Source organism: Podarcis erhardii, assembly GCF_964252035.2.
Source record: "Podarcis erhardii genome assembly, chromosome: 3".
Lineage (NCBI taxonomy): Eukaryota > Metazoa > Chordata > Lepidosauria > Squamata > Lacertidae > Podarcis > Podarcis erhardii.
The window spans coordinates 807,001-829,921 of NC_138507.1; the positions used below are offsets into that span (position 1 = coordinate 807,001).

The following is a 22,921-nucleotide window of genomic DNA, read 5'->3' on the forward strand; positions in this document are numbered from 1 at the left end:
CCCTTCACGCCCCTGGTGTATGAAACCAATGAATGAAGATGGCAGTTTGGATGAACACTGTAGTGTCTACTAAGGAACTTTGCTCTCTCCAAGATATTATCCTGAAGTGTGTCAATTGTTGATAAATTTTTGCAGATGCCTTGCAACACACACACAATTTAGGCAAACTAGTTGAAATGATTAATGGTGGTATTATTAAAATAGTAATATTGAAGGCCTTTGTTGCTTTAAAATTTGTACCAATTCATCTGTTTATTCATTGCAGAAGTGTGGTGATTTTGTTATATTTCAAGTATGTATTGAGTTAGATGTAGATACTTGCTCAAGTAAATGTGAAATAGCTGTTTGTTTTTATTCCTGCCCAGGAAAAGTTGTCACAAGCCAGTTTTTGGAATGTGGGATCTGACTTTGAATTGAATATATGCTCTAGGAAAATCACATTAAAATAAAATAAAATAAGATAAGATAAAAATAGAAATAATTAAACACAGAAAACTTTTATTCAGGTCAAGTTTGCAATTCTGTTAAAACTTGTTAAGCAATATAGCACCTAAAGGATACAACTCCACTAACTTTGCATTGAAAGCAGTACTTAAATGGCAGAGAGAGGAGTGAAAAATGCAGAGGTTCTGCCTATTTGTCCAATGCCTGAAACTGGCAACTTCTGCTGCCAGCCTTTTTGTACTTCTTCTACAAGGTGCAGCTGTGCTAGAGGTCTTTTGCACAGGAGAACGATCCAGTGGGCGCTTTTGCTTCTTCGCGTCCAAGAGGACGATCTGTCTTGCTGAATATTTAATTCCATTGTATCCTATGAGCAGTACCCGTAACAAGTATGATTTACATTTTGTTTATATTTTCTTGAATGTAGTTCCTGTGTTTTTCACATTCAGAGGTACAATAAAATATGCTTTTTAAAATCAGTATGCCTCCATTTCAATCTAGACGAATCATTTTAATAAGCTCATTTTATTCTCTATGCCGATCCAAGGGTGATGTAACCTTCACTGCCTTGGGCCCATTGGCGAAGCTTAAAGGTGCACATTTTACGGGCATCTTCCAGGAAACCCAAGTATTTATTTACATAAATATATTAAACAAATCACATGAAACGTATTCATGATTATCAACCAGTATTTTAAAAGGAAAATTTTCTAGTTTTTCCTTATAACCAAAATCTGGTTATGAAATGCTAAACAGAACTGAAGAAATTCTTGAAATTTCCTAATCAATAAATAAACTTCCTGTTAATGATATACAGTATTTAAAGGATCGCGAAGTGCTAAGACTTCAGCATATATTTCCTGCAATTAATATCCTGAGATGAGGTTCAAGCAGATTACATTTTTCAGGCGTGAGATTCAATTATTCTAGCCCTGAATGAAATCATTCCCTCAGCATGTATGTGAGTGACATGTGCCACACACACACATTAATCCAAGTGGCTACACTTTAAACATTTAAATGCCACATTCCTAATTAATACTTTAAAGAGCTGTGAAAATTACATTGAAAAGATACATTGGCATCAGCATTCAAAAATTTCCGTATTCTAAAGAAAGGCACTGCTACAGGATCTCTATATACAGTACATTTTACATTGCATAGATTGTCACAAACGTAAGCAACCCCCACAGAGAAATGATGTACAAGTGACCAAGTAAAGTGATTTTGCAGCACACATTGCTCTCAGGTACCTGCCTGTAAGGAAGGATTATTTGCAAAACTTTCAAATGGCAGCAGTTCAGCAGTCTGTAGTTCCTAATATTACAAAAAACACCTTTTCAGAGGAGTGTTTTCTGGTCAAATAACTGCAAATCAAAGCGTACCCAAACTTCCCCTGTTGGTACCTCATGCAGCAGTAAATGTTTAGTTGTAGGTCCCTTGTTTTCTTGCTCTGTTCTGATTTTTGCTACTGGAACTTCAGTGCGGCCCAAAAAATCTGTTTAACAACAACACATAAAACATACTCAAATCTGTGTTAAATAATGAAGGCTGCAATCCAATGCACACTAATTTGAGAGTAAACTCAAAGAGAGATACAGCTTAAGCTTATATTATGCATTTACTCAGAAGTAAGTGTGAAGTGGCTAAATGAGGAGAAATGAAGTCTGGGTCACATGCGATATGAAATGGAGAAGCATAATAGCATGTTCAGATGGCTGCCCTAGAATGCATTCTCAGAGCAGGTTCAGGGTGAAAAGCGCTTTCCCCCTGATATGAAATAGAATACAGTTGAGGATTCAGTCTAGAAACTGACATATGAAACGTGTTTAAAGCAGGCTGCTTCTTCAAATACAGTATCAAACATCTCTTGGCAATGCATTTGTTTATCTTTAGTTCCCTAACAGACAAAATGCAACAAAAATGGGAACCCCCAAAAATGAACTGGAAGGAGGAGCAAACAGAAGTGGGGCAGGTAATTTGTCATAAGTGGGAAAAGAATCTCAACACAGTTGATGATGGGATCCTTCTTGCTTGGGACACAGTAAACAAACATGGTCAGAGTCAGGGAATAAAGATCCGTTTGTTGAAAATGGGGTGTATTTATAATGCACTGGAGCAAGAAACAAATGGTACAGATGGACTTGGCAGTGAGCACCTCTCTTCTTTCCCAAATAGCTCTATTTAGGTGTAGAGTACACAACAAACAGCCTAAATGGGGCCACTGGGTAGTCTGAACTGATACATTTGTGCTTAAGCTCCAGCCCATGCCATACCAGCTCCTAGTCATTAGCAAGGGACAAAGAATGATCTCTCTCACAGACAAAATGCAGCACCTACCATCGGGTGAGAACTGATCCCTGTCAAACATGGTGAGACACAGAACATCTTGATATAGATCCTTGATGAAGAATTGACAGTTAAAGTTCCATTTTGGGTTCAAAGTGTCTGGCAGTGCTCTTGTTGTGTAGCTTTGAGACCCCAGGCTGATTTCACAGTATGGGTTGCTCTTCCCTTAACATAAAACAGAAGTGTACACATTAACCTTTAAAAAGAATAATGTAGGCAAATCGGAGCAGAGTTAAGGACACTATTTTCATAAGAGGGTAAAAAAAAAAGTTGTGTTTAAATTGCTCTGATTGGATTCAAGGTTGGATTAAAGCGGTTGGAAGCCCTGGTGCAGTTCTCAAGCCAGGTCCCTAAAAAGCATTCCTGAAATAAGGTGCCACAGACTAAATCCTGTAGGGTTTTAAAAGGCTATCAAATTTATTATGGCATAAACTTTGTCTGACTACAAAAAATAAAAATAAAATAGTTGGAGCATGTGCAATTTTACAACTCTCAAGGAAAAACACAACAACATTTTACCAAACTTGATAGCAAAAAGAAAATACTCTGAACATGCTCATATTCACATTTAAAACTCATTGTTTTTGTTCACTTCCTGCCTTGGGCCAGGCATCAACTCTCAGCCTAACCTACTTCATGCAGCTGTCATGAAGATACAGGAGGAGGTGTTAAATGGCTGGAAAAAGGGATTTAGTGCTCATATCATTGGCATAAAATCTTTCTTTTTTTTGAAAGAAAAAAAAAAAGATTTTTAATTTCAAGTAACAAAACTTATCCACAACAGGAAAGCAGAGCTTTGTAGTTGTACAGAAAAGAAAGAAAAATGGTGGCTGATGGTTGTAGTTTTAGACAGCCCCCCAAAGGCACTTCAATCAAAGTGTCCCTCCATAAGGTTCCATGAATTGGGTGGGTAAAAACCATGTTCAGTTGCCGTAACAAAGTCAATAAATGGATACCATATCATATAGAAGGTGTGAATCTACCCACCACCCTCCAAAAAAAATCAATATTCCTTTTGTGAAATGGTTTATTTGTCCATAAGCACCATGCCTCATACTTGTGAAATCCAGACTTTGAAAAGAATGGTCTCAAGTACTCTACTTACTTGATTTAAGTTTCTTGCAGAGATACTTGGCTGCTTCTGTTTTTTGTATTTGTACCTCTCTTATTTTTATTGCGTAGTTTTGGCTTACTTGATTTTTTTTAAAAAAAGAAGTCTGAAATGTCAGTCTGATTCCTTGCACATAAATTGCTTGGAATGTTGCCTGCAAATTAAGCTTCATAACTTACCTTTGAGAAGGGCTAGAGACTTAAAAAGCAAAACGAAACTCAAAGTGTGGGCGCCCTGTTGGCGTGAGCCCTGAGGCCGTTGCTCCAATTGCACCATTAAAACCAGTCCCTGCTCTGATTCTAGGCTCAGGTTGTTTGCAATTCTATTTTTTTCATATTTCTCTTACTATATAAATACACAGGTTTTTCAGTTCCAGAAAATTGCTTGGCAACTATTTATTTGTAACACTAGACTCTCTACATATTAGTTTGCTGAACTTGAAATTATATCACCAAAGACAAACATCCGCCCCTAAATTATTACCATTAGGTTTGCACGCTTTTAATTCAGTTGCTTCAATCACATGCACCATCAAACGTCCTATTCCTGAACTCTTCTGTGACCGAGCTGAAAAACAAAACAAATTTACCACCAGTAAATTGCTTGGACAGAAAAAGAAAGCTGGCTGAGCAACATATGGAACAAAACACAAGGCACCTAAATTGGCATGTTTGCGCAGAAGCTGGATTACTGCAGCCAACTTGTAGTATCTGTCTGTTTTGAAATCTCATTAAGTTTAGAAACTATCCTGGAGGAAACAGGATCCACCTGTAATTTGTATAAATTTGCCTGGGCAAGGTAGAAGTGTAGACACATGAAATACAAACTTTCCATGTTCAGTTTCACCAACATTCCTTCATTGTGTAAACAGAATCCTTTCCACAGCACAACTGTCTTGCAACTCAAAACCCCTTCATGCCACTTGTAAAGCCAGAGGCTTATTTTAGGAATGTGCCCACGTGTCAAGAAGCCTGAAAATGTGATGTGGGAATAGGAATATGTGGCATTTAGATTCAGGCCAAGAGATGTCCCCAAGAAGCCCAGAAAGCGGGCTTGCATTCACACCAGAATCCAGCGGTGTCCTGCCTGTTCCTTCAAGTTCCTATCGACCAACGTTCAGCACCTTGGTAAGCCTTTTCATGTTTCTTCTTTTCCGTTTCAATATAATGTTCTGATGCTCCTTTAATTTTCTGGACCCAGGCAGTTCTGCGAAAGTGAGTATTATTTTATTTTAATTTTTTACAAAAATAAGAACCACAAAAACAAAGCGAGATGAACATTCTCTGAGCTCACCTTTCATTGATGTTGTCTGTTTTTAGTGTGTATACTCTATCAATGTGGGAGATGTGGAAAACTGGCTCTTCACTGGAAGGGTCAGTCGGCAGTTTCACCAGGACTTCATTAAGAAAAACAGGCTGAAAGAAACACAAAGGTAGTTTAAAAAAACCACTTGGACAGGCTGAAACAAAATTATAATTAAATTGCGTCCGAAGCGACCACTGCAGCTAAGACCACTATGAGAGAAAGCCCCCTGCTACACTGGGGAAGAGGCCCCAGATCTTTAAGGGAACTTATTTCCTATGGGGCTGGGCACACACAGAGGGTGAATATCATCTTCAGTTGGCAATCTGGTTGTCCAACCTATTGGTATGGATTTTTTTACCACACCCAATCATAACAATCAAGAGAAGAAGATACTGTATATCCCTTGGTGGACAGGGTAATACAGACAGTTTATCAAATGATAAGATGCAGAAATTGATCATCTATCAGTAAGTCTGCCTTCGCCCTCAGAATTGTGCAGGGAAAAGGAAATCCCTTGGCTAACAAGGAAAATGAGCTGATGGACACAACACAGAAAGGTGCAGTCCTGGGTGACAGCAAAACCTTTCTCTATTATAATTTTGTCCAATCTTCATCTCCTTACTTTGAGACCAGCACTGGATACTAAACTACTAAAACAACTATTTGGTGCAAATTCTGATGTAACACATTTCAACAACAGAAAATAAACTTTCTCCTGCTGGGAAGAGAAGACTCGTGTCTATGGAACTTCCCTGAGAAACTCCCATAGGGATACAACCTGATCAATAGTGAACTACAGTTCATAAGATTAATTGATTCTATGTTGATTAAATTTGTATGCATTCACATACTGGTAAAATATTTTGACACAAGAATCATATTTTGCTTCCAGAGGATGTATGCATGTTTCATCATAGGCATCATCATAGAAGAGGGAAACCCTCATATGAGAGAGAGAATTGGGATGCCTCTTTATAACACACCGATTATGGTGCTCACTCACCATCTGCAGTTTTTTTATAAATTCTGGTTACTTGTTTTTTTAAGAACAAACCCAGGGCACCTTTTTAGTTGATTAAAAGTTCATCTGATTTCCCCAACCAATTAGTTGATTAAGTGGTATTTAGCAGGCAAGCACTCTATTTTCCACTGTAAGGCCTTGCCATACTTTTAGTCGCATTTACCACTCATTGGCATGATGGACTTGCAGAAATGAACCAGCCCATACAAGGGCTGTTGATTAAATTAATACAAATTGAGATGCACTATCTAAAGGATATTTCCTACATGAGCTATGTAGGAGGCAGTGGCAATTTCCATTTTTCAGGAGAAAAGCCAAGATTCTGTCTAACCAATGCTAAGATGCTTTTTTTAAAATCAAAAGAAAGTCCTTCACTCACTAATTATAGAAGATCTGTCCCTACTGACAGTAGTGTAAATATTCAAAATTAGTACTGATAGGAGACTGAAATTATACAGTTAACTTCAGCATCCTAGTAGATCAAGGAAGTCTATTAAATAGTAAAGAGGTTATTATTTCTATTAAAAGAAAACATCCCGCACCTTCCCTTTCCAAATGCACAATTAAGATGCTTTAATTTACTCACCGTTTTGTAAATTTTGAACTGAGTATTTGATTTTGGGTTGAACAATTTATCTGACCCTGTAGATACAAACTGCTTGACCATGTAGGTGAGAAGCAGGAAGTCACTGAAGAGGAATCCGTATAGTTCTTTGTTGCTTTTTGTCTTATAGAGTTTGCCACTGTGCAAAAGCTTCCTTGGTCCCAAGCAATTGGTCAGGGAGTTAAAAATCAGTTGCTAAAAGGAAGAGAAAACCAAAGCAGCAATACAATGACTTTTCAACATCAGAGAGAAAATTCTACTCAAAACCAAAGTCATTTTGCTACCCTTAATGTACGCTGTTGGTCTATACCTGTTGAACTGCCATCAACAGGGCCACTTCTATCAAGAACCCATAATAATGCATTCCCAGCACCTATTTCCTCCTTTTTATCCAGTCCTTCCCACCCCAGACAGTTACCTCAGCAAGGCCCTCACACTGAATGTGGGACTGGATCCATTCAAGCCTGTCTGAATTCTCCTTTTCTCGCACTCCCTCATTCACCTGGGAACACAGCTCCTCAGCCCGCTCAAGAGCCAGCTTCAGATTACTGTGATCTGGGTGAGTTTCAGGGGAATTTTCCAGAATCTGGTTGGAAAAAACAGACAAAGAAAATTGCAGTATCAGTTAAATGGGGGGCAGGGGGGGCGGAGAGAGCTATAGAATCATAGAGTTTGAAGGGACCCTCAGGATCAACCTGAGGATCAACCAGTCCAATCCCCTGAAAGGCAGGAATATGCAGCTGTCCCTTATGGGGATCCAACTGAGGTGTTATCCACACAAATATGAGAAGTTTCCTGATTTTTTTTAATAAATACACGTGCAGTCCTCTGCTTGTTCTCACACAATACTGTCAATCAAGTTAGTTCATTTAATTTCTATCCCACCCTTCCTCCCAAAGGACCCCTCCCTTAGTCCTTCAAAGAACAATTATGCTGATACTCACACTCTTTATGAGAAGAGGGTAGCGAGTGATTCTTTGCATAGGTTTCAGCAGGAAGCTGGAGAGTGGCATTCCTTTACAGCGAGGATCCGAAGCCAATTTCTACAAGGTAAACCAGTATTTTTGAGAGACTGCATTATTGCTACTGATCAACATTGACAGAGGGCTTTAAAATGTGCAAACAGTTGTACAAGCTTCAGTTTGTTATCTTTTACAAAAGAGCAGCCCCTTGGGTGTCTGTTGTCTGGATGGAGAATATTAAGGGGGAGAGTGTGACCTATCTCAGGCTGCTCCGTTAGAAAAAGGAAAACCTCTGCTGCAGAGCCAGAACAAGGCTCCATTCACGGCAGCAATTCCCAAGGGAAGCAAAACCCTTACATGAGTGAGGTTCTAGTAAAGAGGTCTTTCCACCCATGGAGGGGGCAGCATTTTCTCCTGATCCCCCTTCTTCCCTCAAAAATCTGCTCTGCAGGGTTGGTGACCTCTCTGGTACAGCATTAGGGACAGGAGGCTGTGGGGGAAGGGGAGATCTGCTCTCCTTTGTACTCCAGTGGGAGATTCTGCAAGATCCCCACTCCTCCCAAGGAGCCTTTCCATTTGTGGAGACTCCTTGCAGCCACAGTCAGACCTATTCAAAGAACAAGGAGAGTTGAGGTTTGACAGCATGGCAGAGAAATTGGCTGAGAGTCAAGTGAGCATGCAGCCAAGGGGCACTTTTACCTAAACGCCTGGGCAGATACTGGTGTGATATACTGTACAAAGGAAATGTTTGTGGGGAGGAAGAGCCCGTTCCCAATGTTAACCCCTGATTTGGTAGATGTGGCGACTGGAGAGCTTGTGTTACATCTGCCACACCCTCATGGAGAGAAAAGAGACACAATTGAATTAGGAAGCTACTGCGTAGTATACTGTACTTTCATAAATTCTTTGAACTCTGGTTCTTCATCTGTTTTCTGCTGCAGCAGGGCAGCCCCGTTAAGCTGGCAGCTGCAAAACCGGATATAGGCTTGCATTTGAGACAGTTCAGCAGCCAGAATGTCACCAATCATCTGCACAGGCATTTTTTCACCCCCCATCTTCTTACGCACACGCAATGCTCTGGAAGAAAAAACGACAGGGAAGCAGTTTGAATCCGGAGCTTTCAACAGGAACAAGCTAAGGAGGGGCTCACCAGTTACTGTCACACAGAGATCCCATGTGGCAGGGTCAACTCTGTTGAGAATATGAAGCAAGTGGATCTTGCTATCTCACCCAGGAGCTCATTCAGAACCTGGAGATCACATGGCCACAACCTAAATTACTGTCTGACAATGAACCATCAAAGGAAGGCTGGACATATCCAAGAACACAGGAACTGCTAACCCAATTCCTATTTGGTTGTGGCATTTATAGACTTATACACCTAGCAAGACAATCCACTGTCACAGTGTAAACAAGCATTTTAAAAAGGCCTTTTCAAAAGCCCAGATTTCTGCTTTCTCTGCAAGGTAAAGGTAAAGGTATAGGGACCCCTGACCATTAGGTCCAGTCGTGGATGACTCTAGGGTTGCAGCACTCATCTCGCTTTACTGGCCGAGGGAGCTGGCGTACAGCTTCCGGGTCATGTGGCCATGTTAAAGTTTGTTGGGTCGTATATCTTTTGACCCACTGAGTCTGCTGCAATGGCCCTGCAATAAATTTGATTTATTGCCACTCCGACAAACTTCCAATGGCGCCCACACGCTTCCACTCCACGCGCTGCCACTCTCTTCAGTTGCCGGATAATAGCAGAGTTCACACGCAGCATAAAATGGCTTGTCTGTGTCGACGTGGTGTCCTCAATAACTCAGCTCGACACCAGTGCTTCTAATCTAAAACTCTTTATTTAGAAGCATTCAAAACAGAAAAGAAAAACCTACAGAATCTAGCTGCATGTTCGTAGCTTTCTGCCTCTTAACAAAAACCAAAACGACCTTGCTAACGCTCTCAGACAGACTGCTCTCCAGAGAGAGCTCAGCCCCCACAGAGCACAGATCAAAGGAAAACAACCAGGGATCCTGTGGGCAGCTCACCCAGTTAATAAGAATGCTCCTGGAGTGTTAACTCCTGACAGTCCAGAACCACAACAGGCCAGCATGACTAAGCCACTTCTGGTGAACCAGAGCAGCGCACGGAAATGCCGTTTACCTTCCCACCGGAGCAGTACCTATTTATCTACTTGCACTTTGACGTGCTTTCGAACTGCTAGGTTGGCAGGAGCAGGGACCGAGCAATGGGAGCTCACCCCATCACGGGGATTCAATGCAATGCACATGTGCTTAATTTATTTGCTTCTGGTCCTTCATTTCTTCAGGGATGCTTTTTACTCTTCTCAATCAAGGTTGCATTTAGTGAATTTGAAATCACATCACATTAAGACTACAAATTGAACAAAAAGTTTCCCAAACAGAAACACTTGGATAAAACTGAGGAGCAGAGACACTTTCATTTTTTTCAGAGAAAACATTAAAAATTACAGCTAAGATGCTTCTGAGAGGTCCGAAATACTTTTGATGTCTCCAGAGAGCACTTTTCTTTCGGCTTGTAGCAGGAACCCCCCCCCCCCATCATTCAGTTTGTACAAACTTCACACACACTCACACTCACACACTACATACACTACACTTCTGTTATAAATTCATAGAAAATCAACCATACATCGGATTTGCACTGTTCCACTTTTATTTTACTCCATGAAGGAAGGACTACAAAATGGGGAAGGTTTGATACAGGCCAGCCCAGCACATCCACAGGAGCCCTGCCCAGTTGCTATGCCAACCCTGATGGTCCTAGACAGAAGACAATCAAGATCACAAAGAACTTGCATATGGGAGTAGATTCAGCATGGACTGAAACAAAGGACAATGATCAGATCTTCCCTCTGGGGGCAGGAAACTGCGACTACCTTTTGTCTTCAGAAAATGACTCATGGGGAGGAGAAGGGAACCAGCCAGGTGACAGGACACTCAGGTTACCACCACAACTCCTCCCTCAACCCCTCCTTTCTGTAATGTATGCATGATGTTTCTGGGGGTGGGCTTGACCTAGAGGATGGGAATTTCAAAAGTTTTTATAAGGTCTTGCACACCATTTTTCTGTGTCTTTCCTCTCTCCTGCAAGTGAGGGGAACACCCTGTTGCAACAGTTCAATAAAGGCCAAGCCTACAGGCTGCTGTTTTGCTCCAAGTTATCCTGGTTGGTGTCTTTGTTTTGTCCAAGGGAGCCCTTGGATTTTTCCGGTAACAGGCTCAATTGTAGAAGACATGTTTTACATGCCAGGGTCCCAGGTTCAATCCCCAGCACCTTTGATTTCTCAAGTCGCAGGGCTGGAAAATGCTTCTGAGACCCCATAGTGGACAGTGCAGGCAACATATTTGTCAATCTCCCTAGTTCTTCTGAATGGTTCTAAGAAAAAAATATCAAGACCACAGTGCTATACAGACGTAAGTCCTATTGAGTTCAGTAATGCTTATTCCCGTGTAAGTGGGTGTAGACTGTAGCCTTGATGGTTATTTCTTGTTTATTTGGACTGAAACAGCTAAAACCACAAAAATTAATAAAGGAGTAGTAGCACTTACTTCAGTAACTTTGTATTAGACATGATGAGCTCCTTCCAATTAACAAAAATTAATCCCATTTCTGCTTCTGAAAGACAGCCTGCTTCAGTCATTTGTTTCTGGAAAACCTACATTCAGAAAGATACAAGGAGGGAAAATGAATTTTAAATACAGCATAATGTTCCCCTCTCAAATTAAGAACTGTTTGATAACTCACATTAGTCACAAAACTTCAGTTTTCCTTTGTTCTTAACATTATTGCTTCTTTGCTGCCAGATATTTCTTCCAAAACACTTAGGCTAATTGAGGCGATCAGAAAATAAGAGCAGGATCAAAAGGTTTCCACAGATCAAGTCTGCTATGGGTGATCTCCTTAGAGACCACAAGATATCTCATGTTGCCAACATATATTAAGCAGTGGCAATGAGTCCCAATGGTACTTTTCTTGTGATGGATCCCTGAATTGAGATCCTGTCTCAGGGACTGCCTGACATTCTTTGAGCATGAGGGGAAATAGAAACAAAAACTGCAGCTGAAGGCCTGTTGTAGGAAGGTGCAGTCTGTGAACTTGTGTAAAGCTTTTGCACAGCTTTCATTTGAGAAAAAAGGTCTTAATGGTCTTCTAATAAGGGATTCAAGGTCTAAACCACTGAGCCTCTTGGGCTTGCCAATCAGAAGGTCGGTGGTTTGAATCCCTGCGACGGGGTGAGCTCCCATTGCTCGGTCCCTGCTCCTACCAACCTAGAAGTTCGAAAGCACGCCAAAAAGTGCAAATAGATGAACAGGTACCACTCCGGCAGGAAGGTAAACGGCGTTTCCGTGCACTGCTCTGGTTCACCAGAAGTGGCTTAGTCATGCTGGCCACATGACCCGGAAAAACTGACTGCGGACCAACACCAGCTCCCTCAGCCTGTAAAACGAGATGAGCGCTGCAACCCCAGAGTCGTCTGCAACTGGACTTAACTGTCAGGGGTCCTTTACCTTTACCTTTAATAAGGGATTCAAGGCAATACTTTTATCACTACCTTTTGTGTTCAGGCAAATCTCACCTCTAAGACAAGCTGAAGGTCTTCCATGTATTTTTCTTCGGTCTGGATCAGCTCATGTATGTAGCCCTGCCTCTTCCTTTCCATGGGCTGCATAGTGTCAAGACTCTGGAGATCTGCACACCCTGGGGGAGGAAACCGTCTGAGTCACTTTGAGCCCAAGTGCCAACTTAATACCAAGCAAAAAATAGACAGGGAACGGTCTCAGGGGAATAAATCTTTGAAATAGCTGGGTAGGAACCCCAACACTGCTCAGTCCGTGGCTTGTGGCAGAGTTCCTCCATGAGCAGCCTGTGGGCCTCTCACCAGCCCCGGGACAGGAGAGCAGGAAAAGCATCTCCGTCCTGGGCAGAAGAAGCATGGAATGCAGCACTGCTCTTGCCACAGCAAAGGCCTGGAGAAGTGCTTCCAGGAGCCTTCATGTGGTGATGCGAAAGTTAGAATCTGTTCAGTGAGACATGGCAGAAGAGGATGACTTGCCCCTCTCCTTCCTACACAGTAGGGCTGGGCCTATATCAATATATCAACATATTGTCTTATATTAAGAGCAAATTGTGATAACCATTTTTAAAAAAATAACCTGGCAATCTATTGTGAATCGTGTGTGTGCTTGTGTGTGATAGTCAAAAAGTATTTTGCTGCAAAAATTGGGAAGCCGATGCTTCTTCCTGTCCTGTGCAGCTGTTGCAATTGTGAACTCTGCCTCAGCTGCTCTTCTGTGCAAAAATCGCTCTTTGAGAAATTGTGTGTGCGCTGCAGGGTAATTCTCTGGCTTAGTTCTCTGTCTCCCTTGCCTGCCTCCTCAGACACAAATTGTCCTTGGAGATACAGTGGCACCTCAGATTACAAACTTAATCCGTTCCGGAAGTCCGTTCTTAAACCGAATCTGTTCTTAAACGGAGGCGCGCTTTCCCTAATGAGGCCTCCCGCTACCGGTGCCCTTCCACCGTTCGGATTCCGTTCGTAGACTGAGGTAAAGTTCGCAAACTGGGACACTACTTTTGGTTTTGCGGAGTTCTTATACCAAATAGTTTGTAAACTGGACTGTTCTTAAACCGAGGTACCACGGTGTTGTGTGTGCGTGCGCAGCCTAACTCTTCCCGAGGGCTCTGTCTCCAGGCTTTTGCTGAAAGGCAGGCACTAGGCTGGGAGGGGGCTTTGGGAGAAGCATGGCTTCTGGTACCGGAGCCCCCTTTCTCCTCCTGTTCTCACATAAAAATATCAACTGGGGTAATAATAATAATAATAATAATAATAATAATAATAATAATAATACTTACACCCCACCCATCTGTCTGGGTTTCCCCAGCCAACAGGAGATTAAAAATACATTAAAACATCAGTCATTAAAAAACTTCCCTAGCTCCAAAATTCCATTTAATATATAGTCCTCAACATATCACATATTAAAATGATAAGAACAGATCCTACACATGATCTTAGCCAAAAGGCCGAGAGGCGAAAAGGAAAAAGACGCTGCTCTAACATAAGAGCTAATTCCCCCTTTCCCCTGCTGGGCTTGTTGATTGTGGGTGAGCAATTGTCTGCCTGTGTCTCCCTCTCTCCCTCCCCACCCCTGTGTTTGTGCGCACACGTTTTTGTGAAGGAGCAGAATACATTGGTTTTTTTAATAAAAAAATTAACCCAGCCTCTCTCTGCTGGCAGGCGGCAGTTCCTATTAACTTTAAAGTAGGTTTCTGGCCTGACATCATGGCCATGGCAGTCAAGCTCTGCTGCCCTCTGGGGCAGTGTAGCTGTCTGGGCAGGGGGAAGCCAGTAAAATGGAGGTAAAAATGAGGTAAAATTCCTGGCGGTGCCGCTTAAGCCTGTACCTGCCAGCTTGAAAGGCAGAAGGGGTGCGACCTGGGAAGGGTGTCCCTGCCATGGACGAACCTCCGCCTCCGGTATGAGCTATGCTCAGTTCCTCAAGAAGTTAGAACATGGGCTTTAATTAAGGGGCGCTCCTGAAACGGCATATGATAATGGTCTGCAATTAATCAGCTGCCAAAAGGACTGGACTGGTGGTTGAATGACTTTTTACAAGCATGAAAATCCTTGCAGCCGCCAGAACGGGAGTGGAAGGCAAGGCAATGTCTGTTATGATGATTCCTAAATGGTCTTTTTCTTTCTTGACCTCCCCTGCAAAAAGGAAAGAATCGTGTGCAGTCACTATGTTGTTCTGTCTGATACTGAGGGAAGAAAGGGGAAACACTGATTTATGCTCTACAAAGAGTTTCACAATGATTTTATATACCGTATATACTTGAGTATAAGCCGACTCTTCCAGCACATTTTTTTTGCTGAAAAAGCCCCCCTCGGCTTATACTTAAGTGAGGGTCCTTTCGGGCTGCTCCTTCCTCCTCCACCGCCTTTGCCGCTGTTGGTGGTGGCGGAGGAGGAACGAGCAGCCTTGTTCTTCCTCCGCCGCTGCCGCCACCAGCCTCCTCCTCTCGGCAGCACCCTAGGTAGGCAGGGGGACGGGAGGGGCTGTGGGGAGAGAGAAGCCCCCTCTGCCGTGTGCGCCGCACACACGCACTCCGGCCCACCAGGAGGTATGTGGTGTGCTGAACCGGCTTATGCTTGAGTCAATAAATTTTCCCAGTTTTCTGTGGTGAAATTAGGTGCCTCGGCTTATATTTGAGTCGGCTTATACTTGGGTATATATGGTACCTTCTCTTTCCAACCGAGGTTGAAATAGACAATATTGAAATTATCTTTGGACTGGAGTGGACAAGAGACTAATTTGATAAAATGAAGGATTGCTAATTATATCTAGCAGTTTATGTGACTTTGTTCTCTAACTGGGGGCTAAAGAGCAGCCATCTGTTGGGGAGTTATTTAGAGCCCAGTAAGACCAGAGCAGAGGAATGTGAATGGACAAAGGGTGATAGCAATGAATCATCTTTACACACCAGGTTCAAGATCAGAATGCTGAAGGACTACGCATGTTTTGGAAAAAACAAGGTAACAAAATCCGCTGGCTATGAAAATGGATTAAAACTACTAGAAGGTTGAGAAGGTGATTAAAGAAGAATGAAGCGGTAACATCAGGAATGTATTGGACATATGCTTGCAACAGGAGCCGGAAACCTAATTATTTTTTGAAAAATATATTAAATTTAAATAATTTGGATGGATTTGTTAAAATTTGAAAACTAATAAAAAATAATATTACAAAAAAACTTTTTAAAGTAGCTCCCCGCCTCCTCCGTTGCCTCCCCTGTGCCTAGGAAACTACAGAGAAACATGCTTGACAGATTAGAGAACTGGGCCAAAACGAACAAGATGAATTTTAATAGGGAGAAATGTAAAGTATTGCACTTGGGCAAAAAAAAAATGAGAGGCACAAATACAAGATGGGTGACACCTGGCTTGAGAGCAGTACATGTGAAAAGGATCTAGGAGTCTTGGTTGACCACAAACTTGACATGAGCCAACAGTGTGACGCGGCAGCTAAAAAAGCCAATGCAATTCTGGGCTGCATCAATAGGAATATTGCATCTAGATCAAGGGAAGTAATAGTGCCACTGTATTCTGCCCTGGTCAGACCTCACCTGGAGTACCTTGTCCAGTTCTGGGCACCACAGTTCAAGAAGGACACTGACAAACTGGAACGGGTCCAGAGGAGGGCAACCAAAATGGTCAAAGGCCTGGAAACGATGACTTATGAAGAACGGCTAAGGGAGCTGGGCATGTTTAGCCTGGAGAAGAGGAGGTTAAGGGGTGATATGATAGCCATGTTCAAATATATAAAAGGATGTCACATAGAGGAGGGAGAAAGGTTGTTTTCTGCTGCTCCAGAGAAGCGGACACGGAGCAATGGTTCCAAACTACAAGAAAGAAGATTCCACCTAAACATTAGGAAGAACTTCCTGACAGTAAGAGCTGTTTGACAGTGGAATTTGCTGCCAAGGAGTGTGGTGGAGTCTCCTTCTTTGGAGGTCTTTAAGCAGAGGCTTGACAACCATATGTCAGGAGTGCTCTGATGGTGTTTCCTGCTTGGCAGGGGGTTGGACTCGATGGCCCTTGTGGTCTCTTCCGACTCTATGATTCTATGCTCTGTAGTTGCTTCAAATTAAAAGGAAAAAAAAATGCTGCTTTGCCTACTTCCCTCTTTTGTGTTTGTGTGCCTTTGTGCAATTGTCTGTGTGTCTCCCTCATTAGGTTCCTCCTTTTCTCCTCCAGACCCTCCTCCCTTCCCTAGAACTCCTCTCAATTCTCCCCTTGCTCATTTGCTTTCTCACACACTTGTTATTATTAATAACTAATCTATTAACATTAATATATTCTCTGGAAATCTGTAATGTTACAGATGAAGAACACTATCGTTGAGTAAATCTTCATATAATTAAATGCATCAAATTTTCCTTGCAAAAATATATTTTTTTGTTTAGTATTTTTTAATTTTGTAAAATTCAATCCATTCTTTCTGTTTTGGCTTGGCTTATATAAGAAATGCAAATTCCCCTGGCACTAAAAATATAAATTGTGTTTAGCAATTTTTTGTTCTGTTAACATTCTTCCATACCATTCCATTCTTTCTGTTTTGGCCTGGTTTAGAAAAGAAAATTAACAAACAATCTAATAACTGGTGTTGTGGGATGCACACGTCCAACTAAGACTCAATAGTGATATATATTTGAATACAGTGGTACCTTGGCTTAAGTACTTAATTCGTTCCGGAGGTCCGTTCTTAACCTGAAACTGTTCTTAACCTGAAGCACCACTTTAGCTAATGGGGCCTCCCGCTGCCACCGCGCCGCCAGACCACGATTTCTGTTCTCATCCTGAAGCAAAGTTCTTAACGTGAAGCACTATTTCTGGGTTAGAGGAGTCTGTAACCTGAAGCACCTGTAAACTGAAGTGTATGTAACCTGAGGTACAACTGTATCTAAACGTGTGACAGTGATTGTGAACTGGCTTTTTTCTTGTTTAGTAGTGTAATTGTTTTTTTTAGGAAACAATCTCCCTCCTTACCTTTGATATCTAGGCTACAGAATTACTTCTATACCTTTAATTTTAGAGAAAATGTGCTAATTTAAACATTATCAGTACAGTAGCACTATAACATAACCATTTTAACAATATGTTAAAGGTAAGTAAAAATTTATCTGTTTTAGATTAAGACCCATAAGTAGTGGCAGTTTTCCGTGGCATTATTACCACAGTCACCTCTACATAGTTCCAGCCTTATTTCAGACATTGTGATATATCCAAATATCATGATGTTTAGCTGGTGATATATCGTGACATTGAAAACCAGATATTGCCCAGCCCTGTTACACAGAACATTTATTTACCATTGGCATAAGGTTGCCCAATGTCGTCTGGGTGGCACACAAACATAAAACTATAGATTACAATGAAAATAACAATATCACAAAACAACAAGATTACACAGTACACTAAACGGTAGTTCAAACTATTTATCACCACAGATGCCCTCACAGAGAAGGCCCCCTTCCTGGCAGCCGCACTTGGCAGTGGCTCAAAGAAGATCTTAAGGTGGGGATCTTGGGGGAGAAGGCGATCTGGTCTCAAGCCATTTGAGACTTCACAGCCAGGCTTGGGCTTGGGCTGGACTGCAAACCAGGGAATCCCACAAAGCCCTCTTGCTGCCCTAATCCAGCCAAACTTTTTGGAACCATTTTCAGAGGCCCATATTCAGAGGCCCATTGCAATAAACATGTGAGGTTGCCTCAGCCTGGGCAATGGAGGGCAAGCTGTCCCCATCCAGGTTTGGCCACAGCCCAAGGTGATAGCCGGTGGTCACTTGGCCTCTAATGACCATATTGGCTCCGTAAGAACCTCCACACTGCAAACCTGAGCTGGGGGGGAATGCAAACCCTCTCTAAAACAAGTTGAATACCTTTCAACTTTTCCCAGTATAATTGCTACTAGAAACATTTTCCATTTCTGTTTCAAAGGATAGTGGAACCAAATTGTAGGGGAATCATCAGGCTTTCCATGACCCTTTAAGGTATCTCTTCCATAACCCAAGTTTTCTAAATCTTAGAAAGGTCTAACATATTGACGCAAAACAATCAACTAATTAAATTAAACCCACTGGTGCATGAAGAAATAGGGCCTTCAGAGTTGTTTTGTTGAAAGAGTTGGTATCTTTGGGTGCAATCCTAGCTCCACTCCCCTGGGAGTAGGCACCACTAAATTCAAGAGGGATTGCATGGTTAGAATTGAGCCATCAGTCGCTGAGTGCACATTTGAGCATACTGCTGTCCCGACAACAGGTCATGCTGGCTGGGCCAGATGGGAGCTGGAAGAAACCCCCTGGACTCTCCTGGCAGAGACGGCTCACCCTCTCTAGAGACACAACTCGGTCTGACCCTCCTAGTTGGACCACTGAGCCACTCTAGCACAATAGCTCTCCATGCCCAGAGATAAATTTAATTAGGCTAACCGTAATGGAAAAGAAATCATACACAAGCATATAACTTTGTGTGTCTCTTTAATAAAGTATTTTTGCATAGTTATTTCCAGTTTTCAAAAAAACAAATAACCATTATCTCATACACAGCATATGCTGTGTTTGCATGGCGAGACACTAAACATTATTTCAAATACTATAGAACCCAAGAAGAAAAAAGTTATTAAGGCAGCATACAACACTATAATATGTAAGCATTTAAGATAGCTAATAAAAGGAACACAACCCTATTTATGTGTCCTTAGACTTAAGACTCGTCGAGTTTAGAGGATCTTGCTCTCAGGTGTGTAAAGAATTGCAGTCAAAATGCACCTTTAACTGGAAGCAAACCCAACTGATCTTGACGGAGCTCATCCAAGAGGACACATGCGCAAGATTGCACTGTAAAGCAGCAGCATGTTGTGGCAGCCCAAAATACCACTACAAATCATACGTCTGTCAGCATTCTTGTAACAGGCTAATTGACATCAGTTTATGGTTGGATTGCATAGAAGGAGCACAAAGCCTCATGTCCTGGTATATACTGTTAAGAACAAATCACAATTTGATGGTGTGGTTCATTCATTTTATGTTGAACTATTAAAAATAATAATGGTAGTTTTCTAGCTGCTTAGATGCCCATCCAAAATATCCACAAAATCATTAACAATCTTTTGAGTTATCCAGAACTCTTAATTAGGCTGGATTGTAATTTCTAGGTTTAGTCAAGAACCCTCAATTCCTAATCCCCCCCCCCCATTTGTGAGATCTTTATGGGCATCCTATTCTTTGGCTAATTCTCCTCTCGTTCTCACCCCACCGCACCTAAAAAGCATGCTACCAAAACCTGCCTCAGAGGGAGATTTTGGGAGTGCAAGGAGGCAAGGCGAGGAGGGAAAGCTTATTCTGTTGCACAAGCAGGTAGACATAACAGTAACAGGTACCCATAAGACATCTGCAAGAACAAAGTCATTTGTCTTTAAAGCGAAAGACCTACAGTTCAGAGAGTCCAATGGATGCACACCTAAAAGCTTAGTCTGCCTGCCAGAATGTTTGGCTTTTGGTTTGAAGAGCAGAGGCATCCAATACCTAGAAACTTTTGGAACTGAGATGCATTTGTAAATAGGCAATTGTTAAGCTACTGTTCTCTGGGGTGCAGGAGTTTAAAAACTCTACTCAATACAGTATATGGATTTAAAAGTTTTAAGATTTTCGCTTTTCTTCTAACAGTTGGCATGAAGAGGTTCTTTAATCTCGCCCTGCAATTCAGGACTTTTCAAAGATAATTCATCCAACAACTAAATTGGTTTGATCATCAGTTTCTGAATGATTAGCCAACAAATAAAAACCAAAAACCAAAACCCTTTCACAAGTTACTGGAAACTCAGATTTTGTCTGAACCCTTGTATGTGGCTAGGTTCAGGTTAGCAAAAATGGCAACAGCCGTGTTTGAGGTCTGCCAAGGGCTTGATGAACTTTGTGATTGAGATGGTATAAACAGAGAGCTCCAGCCCCTGTCAAGTCGCCATGTGGGACTGGAGAGCTGGACTAGAAACATTTCCAGAAGAGCCCATCAGGGATCTTTTGGCTGAAAGTTGCTAAGCCGCAATCACAATTTGTGAGAAGAGGACGCAATACTGCACAATTAGCATTTTTATTGATGTAGCATCAAAACATTTGCTAAATGTCCACTATCAAGCAGAAAGACGGGATGGGGAACCAGCTGAACACTGAGCCACTTGCAGCGATCAATATTGATAAGTTGATTCTTTGAGATACGATCACAGGAAAACACAAGTAAGAGAAAACCCATTCATAATTTATTGAGGCACATAACTTTCCTGTATTGCACATAAAACCCTCCTTACAATCTGTTACTTGATAAAAGTATATACAGGAATCTTTTTCCCCCTTTCTTTCTTTCTTTCTTTCTTTCTTTGATAAAAGTCTATTAAGAGTACATATCATTCATTTTATTTAGGTGAGAACCCTAAACAAACTTAAAGGGAACTCTTTTCCAAGTAACAGGATTACACTGTTAGAATGATGAACAAAATACTTCTGAGTTAATGAAATTAACACTTTTTGATAGTACCACCTAAGTTTTGCATATCCAAACTGTAAACATTTCAGATTGCACACATCACAATTGTTGCTTGCACTCTCAAATTCTAAGAAATTGTCTTACCTCAATTAATTGCCTTACAAAATTGTCATCCTTTAAAAAAATAGTAGCTTTCCCCAAGACATAATCTTAAAGAAGTTAAATTACTGAAGTGGTATGCATGACAGAAAATAACATATTTAAACCACTAAAGAATTACAACCAAAATACTACTCTGCCACATGTTAGCTTAATGATGCCTTAAAATGACCAATCTAAATGGAAATTCTCCTAAAACTGGGGATCCAATCACTTGCGGATATGTAGTAAATTTGGAGAATAGGGCCATTCTGTCAGACTGCCTCTGTTCTAGATCTATCTTGTCATCCTATCCTCCCCTTCAAAGGGAGAGGCAGAAACAGTGAACTTCAACTGATATTAAACTGATGCAGGAATAATAATAATAATAATAATAATAATAATAATAATGATGATGATGATGTAAGCTCTCAATAGGAATCTCATTTTGACAGTGTCATTGACTAGGAAATTGCCAGAGGCCAATTGCAGATCTATAAAATATTCAGTATGGGACAACAATAATACCATGTTTTATTGTTACAGATAGTTAACTTTGGCATTAAGGGTAGTTATAGAATGTTAAAAGGAAATAGCTTGCTATTTCTCAGGGTTCCACTACACATCACATGTAAGTATGTGTCACTGAATCACAGAGGCATTTTGTTTTTCTCCAGGAAGAACCGTTGCAAGTGGGCATGTTGGAGGGGAGCCGTGGCACAGAGAGGTGCTCCGCTTATTCTCCCAACTGCTCCAGGCTCCTAATAATCTCCATGCTTCAAGCCACTCGCTGCCCTGAACCAGCTTTCAGATGGAAAACCTGGGCAAATAGTGTTGGTGCAGGGGTGTCCGGGGGTCTCTCCGCAGCCCGCCATGCTGCATGGGACTCTCTACTAAGTAACGTGAAGTTGGGTTGGCAAGGGAAGAGGAGCAGCCGACAAAGGCCCTGGGGGTCCTGTCGTGCTCCTTCTGACATCCCTGGGAACACAATGGGGTCTAGAATATTGCCCCCCACCCAGTAGCTGACTGGGCCCTCCCTCCCCTGCTGCTCCCCCCACCCAGCATCACCCAAAGGATCAGCACTGATGCACCTGGCAAGGGATGAGCCAAGCCTAGGAGCTCTAAGCCCATCAGGCTGTTAATGGTGTTGTCAGGAGCAGGGGGAGCAACAGAAGAGAGACCTTTCCCCACATCTCTTTTCACCCAAAATCAGACCACATAAAAAACAATGCCCACCAAAATAGGTGTGGCTCGGGTTTGCTCTCTACTTTAACACGTAATAAAATGGGCTGAGAGAGAGAGAGAGAGAAACTTTTCTCAAAATCCCTATAAAGAAGCATGTGACAGACAAGTTGGTGTTTGAGTCAGACAAAAGAGTTTTAAGATCTGAAAGCCAGCAGATACAGTGGAAGTGTAAAGTGCATAAGAAGCACAGCAAGTTTTATTCCACCTCTGTTCCTTTTCGGTTCAATAGCCCAGTCACTGTGTCCAGAATCATACATGAAGTGCATGGTGAGAGATCAGCAAACCACAAATCAACCAAGGAAATACAAGGTGCAACATCCCAAGAGCACAACTAAGTACAATCAGTAGTAGGTCTTTGTGTGCCTAATGCTGCACCACATCAAGAGATACCTTGACAAGTGCACTAATGGTTCCTAAATAAAGGGAATAGAGAACACAAGATAGGACAGTGCAGAAAGCCACACAAAGACCCACTATCTAGTCAGTTTGCAGAAACTGTAACTATACAATACAGAACAAAATTTGAAGTCTTGAGTGGATTTAATATTGAAGCGAAGCAAATCAATTGTTTCAGAGAGATCTGAGCAGGCTGTCCACCTGCCTCCATGCTATAGTCAAAGTTGGATAGTGGGTCTCTGAGGTGCTTTCACACTGGAAGACAACATGGGATCCTTAAA

The 22,921-nt window shown here is 41.8% G+C and overlaps 1 protein-coding gene across 6 annotated transcripts in view; it reads right to left on the reverse strand.

Moving 5' to 3' along the window:
- Positions 1 to 478: 478 nt before the first annotated feature.
- The window catches only part of ITSN2 (intersectin 2), an 81,195-nt gene continuing 58,752 nt past the window's right edge, over positions 479 to 22,921 (reverse strand). For 4 of the 6 annotated variants that reach the window (XM_081855444.1, XM_081855443.1, XM_081855446.1 and 1 more), the window contains 11 exons: positions 12,397 to 12,518; positions 11,369 to 11,475; positions 8,687 to 8,870; positions 7,776 to 7,874; positions 7,250 to 7,417; positions 6,814 to 7,026; positions 5,195 to 5,316; positions 5,025 to 5,107; positions 4,385 to 4,468; positions 2,782 to 2,955; positions 479 to 1,939 (listed from right to left, as the gene is read on the reverse strand). In XM_081855444.1, the coding sequence (XP_081711570.1) occupies positions 1,782 to 1,939; positions 2,782 to 2,955; positions 4,385 to 4,468; positions 5,025 to 5,107; positions 5,195 to 5,316; positions 6,814 to 7,026; positions 7,250 to 7,417; positions 7,776 to 7,874; positions 8,687 to 8,870; positions 11,369 to 11,475; positions 12,397 to 12,518 (1,514 nt within the window). In that variant the 3' untranslated portion in view covers positions 479 to 1,781. Of the gene's footprint in view, positions 1,940 to 2,781; positions 2,956 to 4,384; positions 4,469 to 5,024; positions 5,108 to 5,194; positions 5,317 to 6,813; positions 7,027 to 7,249; positions 7,418 to 7,775; positions 7,875 to 8,686; positions 8,871 to 11,368; positions 11,476 to 12,396; positions 12,519 to 18,844; positions 22,916 to 22,921 lie in introns of those variants that run through there. The other 2 variants (XM_081855447.1, XM_081855448.1) reach the window with 2 other exon arrangements.